The 13,514-nt window shown below is 37.0% G+C and overlaps 1 protein-coding gene across 1 annotated transcript; it reads left to right on the top strand.

Annotated features, from left to right (window-relative positions):
* The first annotated feature begins 515 nt into the window (after positions 1-515).
* Positions 516-2,314, top strand: LOC113273552 (putative F-box protein At3g16210). The gene has a single exon (XM_026523233.1). The coding sequence runs from the start codon at positions 554-556 to the stop codon at positions 1,412-1,414; it is 861 nt and encodes a 286-aa protein (XP_026379018.1). The 5' UTR covers positions 516-553; the 3' UTR covers positions 1,415-2,314.
* Positions 2,315-13,514: the final 11,200 nt, after the last annotated feature.

Here is a 13,514-nt window from a genome sequence, read left to right as displayed (position 1 = left end):
AGATTGTCATGAATTTATCCAATGGAATAACCACCAAATCAAACGGAAGAGCGACAAGAGCATGCAGTAAAAGGGTAGAGATGGTGAGAGTAAAAGAACGTATATGATTTTGATGATCTTTTATCTTTAAGAATCGAGAGATTTTGATGATCTTTAGTCTTTCTGATAGATAAATTTAGGGATTCATTTGAAATTGATTTCAATTTCCCGCAAGATATAAAATATGACGGGTAACCCACCACCCGATCCGACCCAACCCGCCTTATTGTGGGTCGGATGAAAAGCGACCCATTGTTATGGTGGGTCGGTTGCGGATGAAAAGTTCAATTACCCACCAGCAGTGGGTTGGGTGGTAGGTGAGGCCAAACCCGACCCAACCAGACCCATGTGCAGCCCTAGCCCCGATTATTTTCCAGAGCCCCCAATTAAGCCTTTATCCTTAGGTATCCCAAACCTGGGTTCCGAATAAAACGGGTAGCCCTCAAACGGGTATCCTTAGATGCGAGACTCTTTTGAAAGCGAAAACCCCAAAATAATCCCCTTCAAGAAGAAGATGGCAGCGGCAGCGGCTATGTTAATGTCAAGTTTCCCGGAAGAGATACAAGTAGAAATCCTTCTGAAATTACCAGTGAAAGAATTATTAACATGTAAGTGTGTATGCAAACTCTGGCTTAATCTAATTTCTAGCCCTAAGTTTATGAATGATCATCTTAAAATTAGTATCCAGAATAAGAACAATTATAAAATCATGTTTACTTGTAATGGTCTCATTTGCTTTGGCATTTTGATTGATGCAAAGATTAGCATTTGTATTTGGAACCCAACAACTACAGAATTTAAGGAAATTCAACATTGTGATTTTCATATCAACCCCGAGCAAACTTTTAGAGGGGGGTTTTGTTACGATAGCAAGACTAGAGATTACAAGATGGTAAGAATTGTGAATTCTAAAAAATCAGATTGCTGTGAAGTTGAAGTATATACATTTGGATCACATTTGTCAAAAGCTATTCATACTTTCCCTTACAAGTTTCCAACTCGTATAGCATTTCGCGGTTTTTTCCTCAATGGAGCTCTTCACTGGATAAGTAGTTTTATGTCCAAGCAAGATATCTCCAATTACATAGTCTCTTTTGATATTAGTAATGAGAAATTCCTGGGTGTGCCACTGCCAGAAAAAAGTATAATAAATTCAGAAGATATCAACACGAAAATATTTACAAACGTAGGAGTATTAGGAAACTGCCTTACCTTAGTTTTGGTCGACAAGAAGAGGGCCCAAGCTGAAGTATGGGTAATGCAGGATTATGCAGTGAGAGAATCTCGGACTAAACTGTTCACCACTACTCAAAAATCAATAACCTGTTATCCTTTCTGGGCGCCAATGCTGTCACTTAAAATGGTAAGATTCTGATTTATACCCGTGATGGTTTTGTTTTTTGCAACCCAAAGAATGAAAGAGTTGGAAAGGTTAGTGGTTTTTTCCAATTAAACGCACATACTGTTCGTGGTCTTACTATGATGATGGCTCATCCTGAGATTTATGTCGAGAGCCTGGTTTCGCTCAACTCGGGTACTTACGTGAAGAAGCCTCACATTCAAAAATAGAGGTAAAATCATTGTTTCTTATCTTTTAACTGTTTTGGTTAGAGTCTAGGAGTTCAATTGAATTTTTTTTTATGATGGCTTTGTATGTTGTAATGAGATTTAGTCTCTTACTTTTCTCCAGAAAGATTTTAGTTTAATGCAACACAAACAGATTTGCTTGATCTGCATTTTGCAAATCCAATGCTGGTGTCTTTTTCCTGCCTATGTAGTTTTTCTTCACAGCCTGTCCCAAACCAAGATAGAAGGGGGGTTGTGATTGGTGTAGCGATCCAATGGTAAAAAAACATCCATTTCCCCATGAAAAGGGTCGTGATAGGTGTGGCGAGCCAGCTATGGACCAAAAGAGGGCGAGACAATACCATGATGGGTGACTGCTTGGGAAGTCCTCGTGTGACTTTGTTTGGTTGAAAACCAGCCATTTCCTTAGGAATGGGCAAGAGCAGTACCAAGATCGCTTGGGAAGTCCTCGTGTTTCCTTTTTAGCCCACCCCAACTTGTTTGGGACCGAGGCTTAGAAGAAAAATGCTGGTATTGTTTAACATCATATAGTAGTGGTTTCTAATCAATTTATGACAACAATGAAAATTTATGCTGGTTGTAATTACAAGAATTGATTGCTTTCTGATTCACTTTTTGTTCATTTGATACGTAAAGACTTGTTCCCTCCTATGTGTGATTGTTATAAATCTTGCATTTAGTTCTTTATTCTGGTTACTCTAGAGAAACCATTTCTTTATGTGTTTCCTCAAATCTGTATTATCTAATTGCACTTTTCCCGTGCTTTTACAGAGGTGTTTAATACAGATGATATGTTGGTTGTGGTGGATATAATGAACGGTGTGAAGTGTGGTGGTTATGGTGGATGCTGCATACGGTATACCCCCTGTATGCCATATGTTCTGTGCACTCCATGGTGGTGGTAGGCGTAGATACGGTGGATGTCATGAAGGTGGTAGCAGGGGTAGTGATGGTGGTGATGATGAAAATGGGGGCTAATAAGGACACTAACGTTCGAGTTACGGTCTGACGTTATATGTTCTGGTTACTTTGTGTTGGGATTCTCTGTAAATCTCCCGAATTAGAGTTCGGAATTCTCTGTAAATTTCCCGAATTAGAGTTTCCTCTTTTGGTTCCTGGTTCGTTTAAGTCTTTAGGTTTTTACTTTGAACTGCAGCTAACAGACAAATTTAGCAAAACAGAGTTTATTTCAGATGATAATAATTTCTGCAGGAGGTAGTAACTAACAACATCCTGGTAAAGTTTGTCGGGAGGTTTTGCAGTATGTTAACTGTCAAGGTCTCTTTGCTTATCTCTTTGTAACTTGATCCATTCGTGCAAAGAAAAACTAAAAGACTAATGGTTGATTGCACTCAAGGTTGTTGATCACATTAAAACCAAATAGGATTTTGTTCAGGAGAGAAAACTTAGGCAACCGTTGGTTATAATTAAACACACATACGCATGCGCGCGCTGTTTGTCTGCATGTCCGGTCTGGTTGTGGGATTGGGGCTTGGACTTGACTTGGACTTGGGTTTTGCAAAATCCAAACTACTATTAAATGGATGTTCTTCTTCGTTAAACGACCGGAAATTCGGTCATCCCCCCATTGCTGAGCAATAATATAGTTTAAAGTTTTTTCTAAAGGGGAAGTAAAATCAATTTGAACTCTTGACGAATGTTTACTCTGGGAGGGTGTATGAGCTTTGAAAATGAAATGATACTGGTAAGTGAGGTAGTATGTTTGATTAAATCAGAGGAAGAGCCAAGTTTCACAGGCTCCTACTAATAATTTAGCTGATAGAGTTAACAACTCTGCTAACAGATGCTGGAATAGTCTAATTTCTCCATTTATTAAACTCAATTTTGATGCTTCATTTAAAGCTGCAACTAAAAAAGTGGGATTAGGACCCGCCTACTTGCAGGTACCGGTGAGGGAATTAGATGTTTCTACACAAAAGCGTTAGACCTGGAGAAAGCTGAGGCCAAAGCACTTTTGGAAGCGGTAATATGGGGGAGAAAAAAAAAGAAGAGGTCGGAAGTTTCACTTAGAGGAAGATGGTTACAACGTAGTATATGCTCTAAAGGGCATAATTGAGTCAATAAAGTGGGACTACCAGGAACTTGGTAGCGGATTGCTTAACCATCTTAAATTCTTTCGAGAGTGAGGTATGTGCTTATGTGCATAGAGATGTCAATCATGTTGTTGAGTTTTAGAAAAGTTCGGTAGGAGTAATAAGATTACGAAACATTTCATCTTATTATCTCTTATTTTTAATGTTAAGATTTGCGGTTCATTGAGTCTGTCAATACATGCAGTCTCCAACTATCACTCAATTGTTGCAAAGAGAATTTTAAGGTACATCGAAGGCATCTTAGGTCATAGGATTCTTTATACTGCAGCCTTACTTGCAGTGCATGGTTTCAGGTATGCTGATCGGGCATGCTCGCCTGGTTCTAGGAAGTCTACGGGAAGTTATTACATTTTCTTTGATCTTTACCCAATTTTGTGGTCAAGTGAAAGACTGAATGAGGAGGTTGAGTCTAAACATAGACATTGTTGGTAATTGTCGGTGTTTTTAGAGGTTCCAGAAAGTTCCGGAACACACTGGAAATCTATATTTAAGAAAACATAAAGCTTCTATAGTTTAGGTTGATTTCTATATTAAGATGGGTTTCCAAGTTAGCATTAGGTTTCCTAGTTGTTTAGACTTTCCTTTTCTAACGAGAGTAATACTTGAGAATCAAGTTATGAACTATATAAGGAGGCTTATATGGTGATAATTAGATATGGAGTTCAATAGTTTTCTAGGGAGTTAGAGAATACACAATGTAAGTCTCTAAGGTTTTTATGGATTCCATCCTACCTCTTGGGGTGGAATTTAGAGAAGAGAGAGACCATTCTCAGTTCTATACAGAGAATCCTCAACATAGTAGTATTACAACAAAGTCTAAGAACTTGATAGTCTCATTTCGAAGATGCCACCTAAATCATATTACCATCGTGATCTCTCACTCTTTCTCTGCTTCCCACGATTCAAAATTCCTAAATCTAGTCAATAGGGAGGTCCACCCGGCTTTCTGGACAGAACCCTGAGATCAAACCTATCTCCTTCTTTTGGGGCTGAAGCAATGCTCGAACGACCATTTCTTGATTTAGACCAGCTTTGTACTACTTTGATCTCTTAAACTCAATTACCTGATAAGAAACAAGTTCTTATCACGGCCAGCAGAAATGATTGCTTTTGCAGATAAGGAAACCAAAGTGATAAACACAATTCTATTGATATTCGATGATAGAAAACAGGACCTGACTACTCTTTATAGTAAAACTATTAACTTACTCATAAAGCAATTGAACTCCTTGGGGATAAAAAAAATCTTTCGAGAAAACCTTCAAGGAGTCCTAAATCAACTCAAACTGAGTGTGAAATATTCGAAGCTCAAAACGGGATAGCTAAGAAAGTGAATAATTATTTCTCTTTTCCTCTTCCTTTCTCTACAAAAGAAAAAAAACCTAGCCTCCATATTTGCTCAGATTTGCTCATTTTGGACCATATCTGAACAAGATTTCTTAACTACTTTAAGTTTTAGTTAATATGAATCGAATAAAACCTATTTTTTATTGGTTTTGATGTCTTTCAACATATTTCTTTGCTATTTGGGGTGATTTTTCTTTGCCATTTGGGGTGATTGTCTCTTCGTTTTGAGTGCGATTTATTCAAATCTTGGTGGCCGGATTATGTGCTTTTCTTGATTCAAAGACATCGACTATTGAAAACGGTATTGCTTTAAATCTATTATCAAGCCAAGAGATTTAGGGCATTCGGGTTCGTTTGAGTATCAAGATTGTGGGTAAAATACTTCTTTCTTTAGGAACATGTCTTATCAAAGAAGAAGAAAATCAGGTCAAATGACGGAGTTGATTCCGGATAATACCATGCCATCATTCTTCTTACTACATATATAAAAAGTGAGTATTTTTACTATTTATGACTCTTTCTCGTAGCAATTTACTTTGATTGATATCTTTATTTGTATTATGGTTCTAATTATCTTGTATTTTTGATGTTTTTGTTGTTCTTGCGCGAGATTGGGATATATCCAGATTATTTCGGGTAAACCAAATAACACAAAATATGGTTGTTAGAAAGTAAAATTGAAAGCCACTTAGCCAAATATTTTTGAAAATATCTAAACTACCCCTAAGTGATTAGCACTAATTCAAACTAATGAATCTTGTTAGAAAAAAATTAAATTGAACAAAAACTAATGAATCTTGTTAGAAATTTTTTTTGGAAATTTTTTAGTTTTTGAGAATTTCGTAACGAAAATGAATTCCTCTAGTCAAACACTTCACAAGATGGAATTGAACATGGTTTTGTTGGTTTAATTTGTCAGATGATCGCATAAATTCATATTTTCAGAATTCGGTCTATGAAAAGTCGGGATGCTCGCCTGAAAAAAAAAACCTATCGACTAAGCACTTTTATAATTTAGTCCATGGAAATTCGGCATGCTTGCATGCTCGATCGAAGCAAAACATGCCGACCAAACATTAGTGTTTCGCATTTACAGTCGTCATTGTCGAAAATACTTCACACTGACGCGACTTTTAACAAAATTGTTCATAGAAAAACTTGTTTATGGGAGTTAGTAATCTTGAAGGTATAGATTTTCAAAACTTGACGACTATTCATATTACATCACTGGTTGTCAAGGTTTTAGTATGAAGACCATGACGACCCTGCGAATGTTACTTTCAGAAATAAAATTCTTTTAAAAGTGGTCGTGTTATTCATCCTACAATCTTGACGACTGAAAATAAATATGAAAAGTCGCCATGCTCGACCAATAAATACCATGACGACTGTATAATTGCAATTCAACAGTTTCAAATTTTCTGACCTAATATGCCATTCAGACAACAAAATAACAAAGTACTTGCTAGAATTTGAAAGAATTAATCGACAATAAAAAATGGTTACTCAACGAATTTTTTTCATTTGAAAACGATGAAATATAGAGAATGAGAAATGAATTGATCATTGGATTGATGATAAAGGAGAAGGAAAAGAATAAGGTTTAGATCTAAAACAAAAAAAGAAGTAGTTTTTATTATTATCAGGGAAGGGTAATTAAGTATTTTTTCACACGTTAGACATCCCTTAGAGCAACTGCAGTGGTGCGATCAAAACCAAAGACCAAAAAAACGACCAAATTTGAGTTTAGTCCGTGGTGTTACACTAGGATGGAAGAGTAAATTTGGTCAGGATCACATATAATGTCCGCCCCATTTGGTCAGGATCACATATAATGTCCGCCCCATCACAAGGATCACATATAATGTCCGCCCCATCACAAGGATCACTTTATACGTTCGCCCCATCACAGGATCACTTTATACGTTCGCCCCATCACAGAATCACTTTATACGTTCGCTCGACTATATTTGGGGTTGGTCGTGATCCCAGACCAAATATAGTCTGGGATTTAGTTTTGGTCCAACTTTTACTCGATAGTCTGTCCCGCTGTGTCTCGTTTCTTGACCAAATATATAAGTTTGATCGTCCATTGTGGGTGCTCTTAGCCCACTACTATGTTGGGAATAAAATTAATATACCCCAATCACTCTGGGTATACCCCAACCTTGCGAGTCAAAGTACAATAAAAAAAAAAGTTTTATGGCTTAAAAATTGATTCACCATTGGGTCCGGGCCTGAGCCAAATATCCAACTCTACATGCATTTCCACTCTAGTTTCCAATTCCAATACACAACCTGAAATAAACTTTTAAGGGTGTCACCTCCCACATATATTTTAATACCAGTCTCCTCACCCAAAGGGTGCCACTGCCATGGATATCAATTTCTCTACTTGTTCAACGCTAATACCAACTAAACATCAACTTTAAAATAACATTAATGAGACAGTCTATTGCTGGTCAAGCCCACCTTTGACAGAGTCAAGAATCAAGATCCTAACTTCCTAAGCAGCAGTAGTGTGAATACACTTGTTGACTGTTATTCTTAAACTTAACATATATCCAGAACATCATTAGCATTCCACGACATTCCATGCTTATCCTAATTAAAGATCAAAAGCATTAAAACAAAACTAATTAAGAATTAGTAAAGTTGGTTTACAAAGCTAATCTACATGGAAGTGTATAAGAACAACCACGTTATACAGGTATTGTTTATAACCAAACCGCGTAGTCTTTATCTGATTTCATACCTGAAAAGAAAGTAAAGAGATGACAATTTCATTATCGTACTCCCTCCGTTTCTTTAATATAGGCCGGTTTGGGATATTGGATAAATTAAGGTTTTTAACAAAACCAATCATTTCGGCCGTTTTTTGTTGGTTTTTCCTTTTTTGTCCTCTCTCCCGATAAATTCATAACCTTCACCGGACAAGGGAAAAGCTATGGAAAAAACCAAACCAGAACAGATCTCACATAACCAAAACAAGGAGAATAAAAGTTGATGAAATAAAAGCCCCGAGTAAAAATCAGTATAAGGTTTTATGCGTAAAACTCTGATTTGAAATAGGGTAACGATGAACAAGCTTAGATCGAGATGACAACATACAACAGATAAAAGTATGATAATTGAAATTAGATCAATCAACAGCGGAAGACCTAGGAAAATCTTAGGGGAGATAGGCTTGAAATCAAAGTCCAGTAGGCAAAAAGTTTACCTGATATGTGGAATTAAAAATCAGAGAATACAGCGACGAAAACGGAGAATAAATCTCGAAGAAGAACAGCGCCGAAACTTCCTCGATTAAGATCAGGAATATATCATAGCAGCAATGATTTATGAAAAGAATCCATATAATAATTAGGGGTATCACAAAAAACAGCAAACCAATCATAGTTACAACTGAATGGCCGGTGGAATAGAGGAACTTAGCTAAGAGAAGGGAATTTTTCCATGGTTGATTTCAGATTTAGGGTTTCAGAGGGGGTTAACCCCCCAAAAAGCCTTTTGTTTTTATTGTAAGTTTGCTTATGAATGATTTAGGGATTCACCCTATAACTGTTTGATAAAATTACCAAGTGAAATGGGTTTTGACCTGAATCAAACTCCTGAGGATACTCTATCTCAAGGTAATTTTCCATCAACTACTCCAATTACAATTCCATCTCCAATTACTACAATTCCATCTCCAATTACAATTCCATCTCCAACTATTAGAGATTTAAATCAATATTGTCTCATCGATTTGAATGAATGTTACCCGGAAGAAAATGATGATGGTGATAGTGAAGAAGAAGAAGAAGAAGAAGAAGAGGAGGAGGAGGAGGAGGAGGAGGAGGAGGAGGAGATACACTGTCCCTTTAACACCATTGCAGAACCAGAACCTATTCGCCATGGAAATAAGAAGAAGAATTTAACTTATGATGTGAAGAGAAGAATTCTTGAAAAATTGATGCAAGGGAGCATAGATGGGAAACTTCACAGGGGACTAATCACTGATACTGCGGCTCGGTTTGGAGTTGGATTTCGAACGGTTTCGAGATTATGGAATTGTGCAAAACTGGCTAATGCAAATGGAGATGTAGTTGATATCTCTTCTAAGATGGTCAATAGAGTTGGTAGAAAGAGAATTCAATTAGATTTAGATAGAATTAAGTTGATACCTCTTCGCAAACGAACAACAATAAGAGGAATAGCACACGAACTAAACTTGTCAACATCAACCGTACATCGACTAATCAAGAATGGAAATCTTCGACCACATTCAAATGCCTTGAGGCCGGGACTTACGGATGAAAACAAGATAGCAAGGGTGAAGTTTTGCTTGAAAATGATAGACAAAGGTATGGACCAATCTTCAAATTCATTCATTGACATGTTGGATCGGAATCATATAGATGAAAAATGGTTTTACATTACAAGAAGAGCACAAAAGTATTATCTTCATGACGAAGAAGAAGAGCCTTTACGCACATGCAAAAGTAAGAATTTTATCACCAAAATCATGTTTTTAACAGCCGTGGCTCGTCCTCGCTTGGGTTTTGATGGTAAGATCGGAATATGGCCTTTTGTTGTTAAAGAAGCCGCAAAAAGGACCAGCAAAAACCGCAAAGCTGGGACAATGGAAACCAAGGCAATGAAATCTATTGACAAAGATGTTATGAGGTGTTTTCTGATTGAGAAATTGCTGCCTGCTATCAAGAAGAAATGGCCATTTAATAATTGTAAGAAAATCTTTATACAACAAGATAATGCAAAACCGCATGTCCACGAGAATGATAAAGAATTTTTGGAAGCGGTTCGAAGTTACGGGTTAGATATCGAGTTGTTGTGTTAACCTCCGAACAGACCCGACTTGAATGTTTTAGACCTGGGGTTCTTCAGCGCTATTTCTGCACTTCATCATACTGATGCTCCAACCACAGTAGACGAGTTTATCGCAAGTGTTACGAGAGCGTTTGAAATTTTCTCGGTTGAAGAAGCAAACAATGTTTTCATAACTTTACAATCTTGCATGAAGGAGATTCTTGGAATCAAGGGTGGGATTCACTACAAGATTCCCCATATGCATAAATGGCGTTTAATTAGAGATGGCCAACTCCCTAATGTACTTGAGTGTGATCCTCAAGAATTGAATGAGGCAAGGGAATTTATCAAGGAGTATGAAATTTCGCAACAAAGTTCTTCAGGTATGTGATTTCATACTTGTTTTTTCTTTTCCTTGAATTGATTGTTTTTATAATTACCTCTCTTTAACATTTTAACATTTTTCCCAGCCATACCATTAACAGTGCAGACAAATGTTAGTTGGGAGACATTTTAATGTGCAAATTGAGGCTCTATTTGCTAGATTCTCAGTTGCTGCAAATCATAGTGCGGCTTATAGGGCTGTTAATATTAGGCTCTATTTGCTAGATTCTGTAAATTATGTCGCCTTTGCATTGCACTATAACTGGAAACAAATCTCATTAGAAACTTTAAATAATCTTTGCTAATGGAACCATGTATTTTTTTCATATTGGGTATTGATCAGTTTTAGACCCTATGAAAGCAAATCAAATGAAGGCGAACGAAAAGAAAAGAACGGGCCAGATATGGACTTTAAACAAACTATCATTGGCAACGATACTTACCAGAGCTGGCTTAAGGACGCCTCTGACCTTGTTGGAAGAAAGAAGGTTTTAATATTGCACCACCTTCTATGTACTCTGCAGTCTTTTCCTTGTAGCTAAAAACACCTTTGTACTATGATGTTTTTGCAGAGAGCCAAATCTATCAATAAAATGAAGATAGCACAGCTCATGGACCTTCCTCCAGTAGCGATTGTATGTGGGTTGGCAGGAAAGCACTGCACAGAGGTCTATTATCCGAAGCCACTGCTTGAGCTATATAGGAGAAGCATCCACATTCGTCCACCTCGTGATTCAGCACCCAAGCCACCTGAACCAGTAAGCTTATTATCTCTTGCTTGATTTCGTACATACAATTGCGTACAGTTTTTTAACAATGCAACTACTCCAGCAGCCCCCACAATTGCATGAAGGAGATTCTTGGAAGTTAACCAGTTTATGTACTCACCCTGATTCAGTTTGATTGCGTACACTCTAGGGTGTCATTTTTAAAATTTCTATTGTGCATCCATGAGCAGTCATGCTGTTGCTTAGAGGGCTATATTTAATCCCTCCATACTACTACTTGGTTAAGTAATCTATAGATAAGGCACTCGGTATCCTAAGTTAGTATATCCTGTTACAATGAGTAGTATAGAGCCAGAAGTTGTTCACATTGTCTCAAAATGCACAGTAGATCCACATGTATTATCTTGATTGGTTTAAGGTTTAAATATACACAGATAAATTATTAGCCTCATGTGGCACTGTAGTGGGTGGCAATGATGACAAGCCAACATGTAGGATCCGGGAATTGACCCATTCGAATGCAAATTGTGCATTTAATGATTCTTTTCTATACATATATCCATCTGAATTTTAGACCACGATGCTATTATTGATCAAAGCCACTGCGGAGGAAACTTGATGTTGTTAAAGCCATGTGGTTTAGCATTTAATGATTCTTTTCTATACATCTATCCATCTCGCAGATGATTTTGTTGGAAGTTTGATGTTGTTAAATCCACCGCGGAGGAAACTTGGTCATTTCTTTAACTGGTGGTGTAACTGGTGCTCTTATTAACAATAGCCTTATGTTCTGTTATTTATGTTTGTCTCTTTGTGTGTTCTGATTAGGTCGTTCCGCTTATCCCAATGGAAGAAAACAATGGCTTTGGTGCTCAATGGTTAAGACCATTACTGGAAGCAAACTATTTCATTCCTTGTACGGACCATGGGGAAAAAATGTCCAAAAGTGAATGTAAATATTTCTGCTTGGATTGTATGGGTAAATCCATCTGTTCTTACTGTCTGATTATCATAAAAACATCGTATTGTTCAAGTAAGTTTTTTCGTTTCTTTTTCTTTATTTTTTTTGGATTTTTGAAAATCCACTTCGAAGATTGAACTCTTATTACTCCAATTGCAGATAAAGAGGTCTAACTACCACAACGTTATAAGGGTTAATGAAGTTCAGGAGCACATAGACATTTCTGGTGTTCAACATTATGCAATCAACAATGCTGAAATCGTTTTTCTCAACAAACGCCCTCAATTAAGACATGGTAAAGGAGTTACAAATACATTTGAAATTTGTGTCAGGACTTTGCTTGATTCATTCAGATTTTGTTCTTTGGGTTGTAAGGTAATTTTCAGTCAACTATACACAGAACCCATCACTTGAATGGCGCTGTAGGTTATGCATCAGTTCCCGTATTGAAAATATTTGAATAATTGTGTCTGCACATACGTACAGGCGAAGAAGATGATGTATGCTGTCGAAGAATCTGTGGAAAAGCTTTCCAAGTAAACATGCCAGATCCAGAACTTCAATCAGGCCACTTTGATATTTGTTCAGGTTCCAGGATAACAGAAAAGGAACGTCTGTACAGGAAAAGGAAAGGGAGGAAAGCGTTAAAAGTTCGCCAACCAGTTTAACAAAAACTTCTAGTACTTCATATGAAGTCTAGAGATTATATTCATGATGATTCATTCTGCACAAGCAGATGTACTTGACCCAAATTTAAAATTTCCATTTGTTTTTTTTTTTTTTTTTCACTGTATTGGAAGACTTTTTGATGATTGAGTCCACATCATGGCAGGCCTTTGTTTCTTGACCAGAAGGTGTACATATTTTGTTTTAGACAGAGAAATGTGAGAAAGTATGATGAATAGAGAACTGTTGCAGGTGTAGAGCTAAATTCTTTGCGCGATATTTCAATGTCTGTAATCTTTACTCATACAAATTTGGATAATTCGGAGTTTAGCTAGCTCATGCATGGTTATCGTATATCATTAAGTTTTACAGAGAATAACAGGTTTATCAATGTTTGACCCAAACTTAACAAAAACTGCATCAGTATAAGCTTTCACATCAGCTTCAGCTGCGACAAGTCTACATCAACTTCACCATCCCGTTCTTCCAACTGCTCAATCTTCAAACTTAATTCAGTAGCAGGACAATTCTCAAGTACTCAAGGAACGGTCAGAGAACCCCAATCTTGCAAATCAGAGGTAATTCGGATACTTTTCCAGCACCTAAATTAAGCAATTCCCACAAGTCAAATTGGATCAAGCATACAGTTAAACAAGACATGGGTTTCAAAACTTTAGTTCCTGCAAAGTTATCGATTTCAAAGCAGGGCCACAAATGCAGACGAAAATTGGTGAATTTTCAATTTCATAGCGTAAAATCTAGTTTCACATTGAATATTAGCATCCAGTTAACAAGCCATAAAAAGCAGGGCCATAGATGCAAATTGGTGCATTTTCAACTTCATAATTCAGTCCTTGCGTAAAATCTAGTTTCACATTG

Source organism: Papaver somniferum, chromosome 4 (assembly GCF_003573695.1).
Source record: "Papaver somniferum cultivar HN1 chromosome 4, ASM357369v1, whole genome shotgun sequence".
Classification (NCBI taxonomy): domain Eukaryota; kingdom Viridiplantae; phylum Streptophyta; class Magnoliopsida; order Ranunculales; family Papaveraceae; genus Papaver; species Papaver somniferum.
This window is presented reverse-complemented; position numbering and strand designations above follow the sequence as displayed.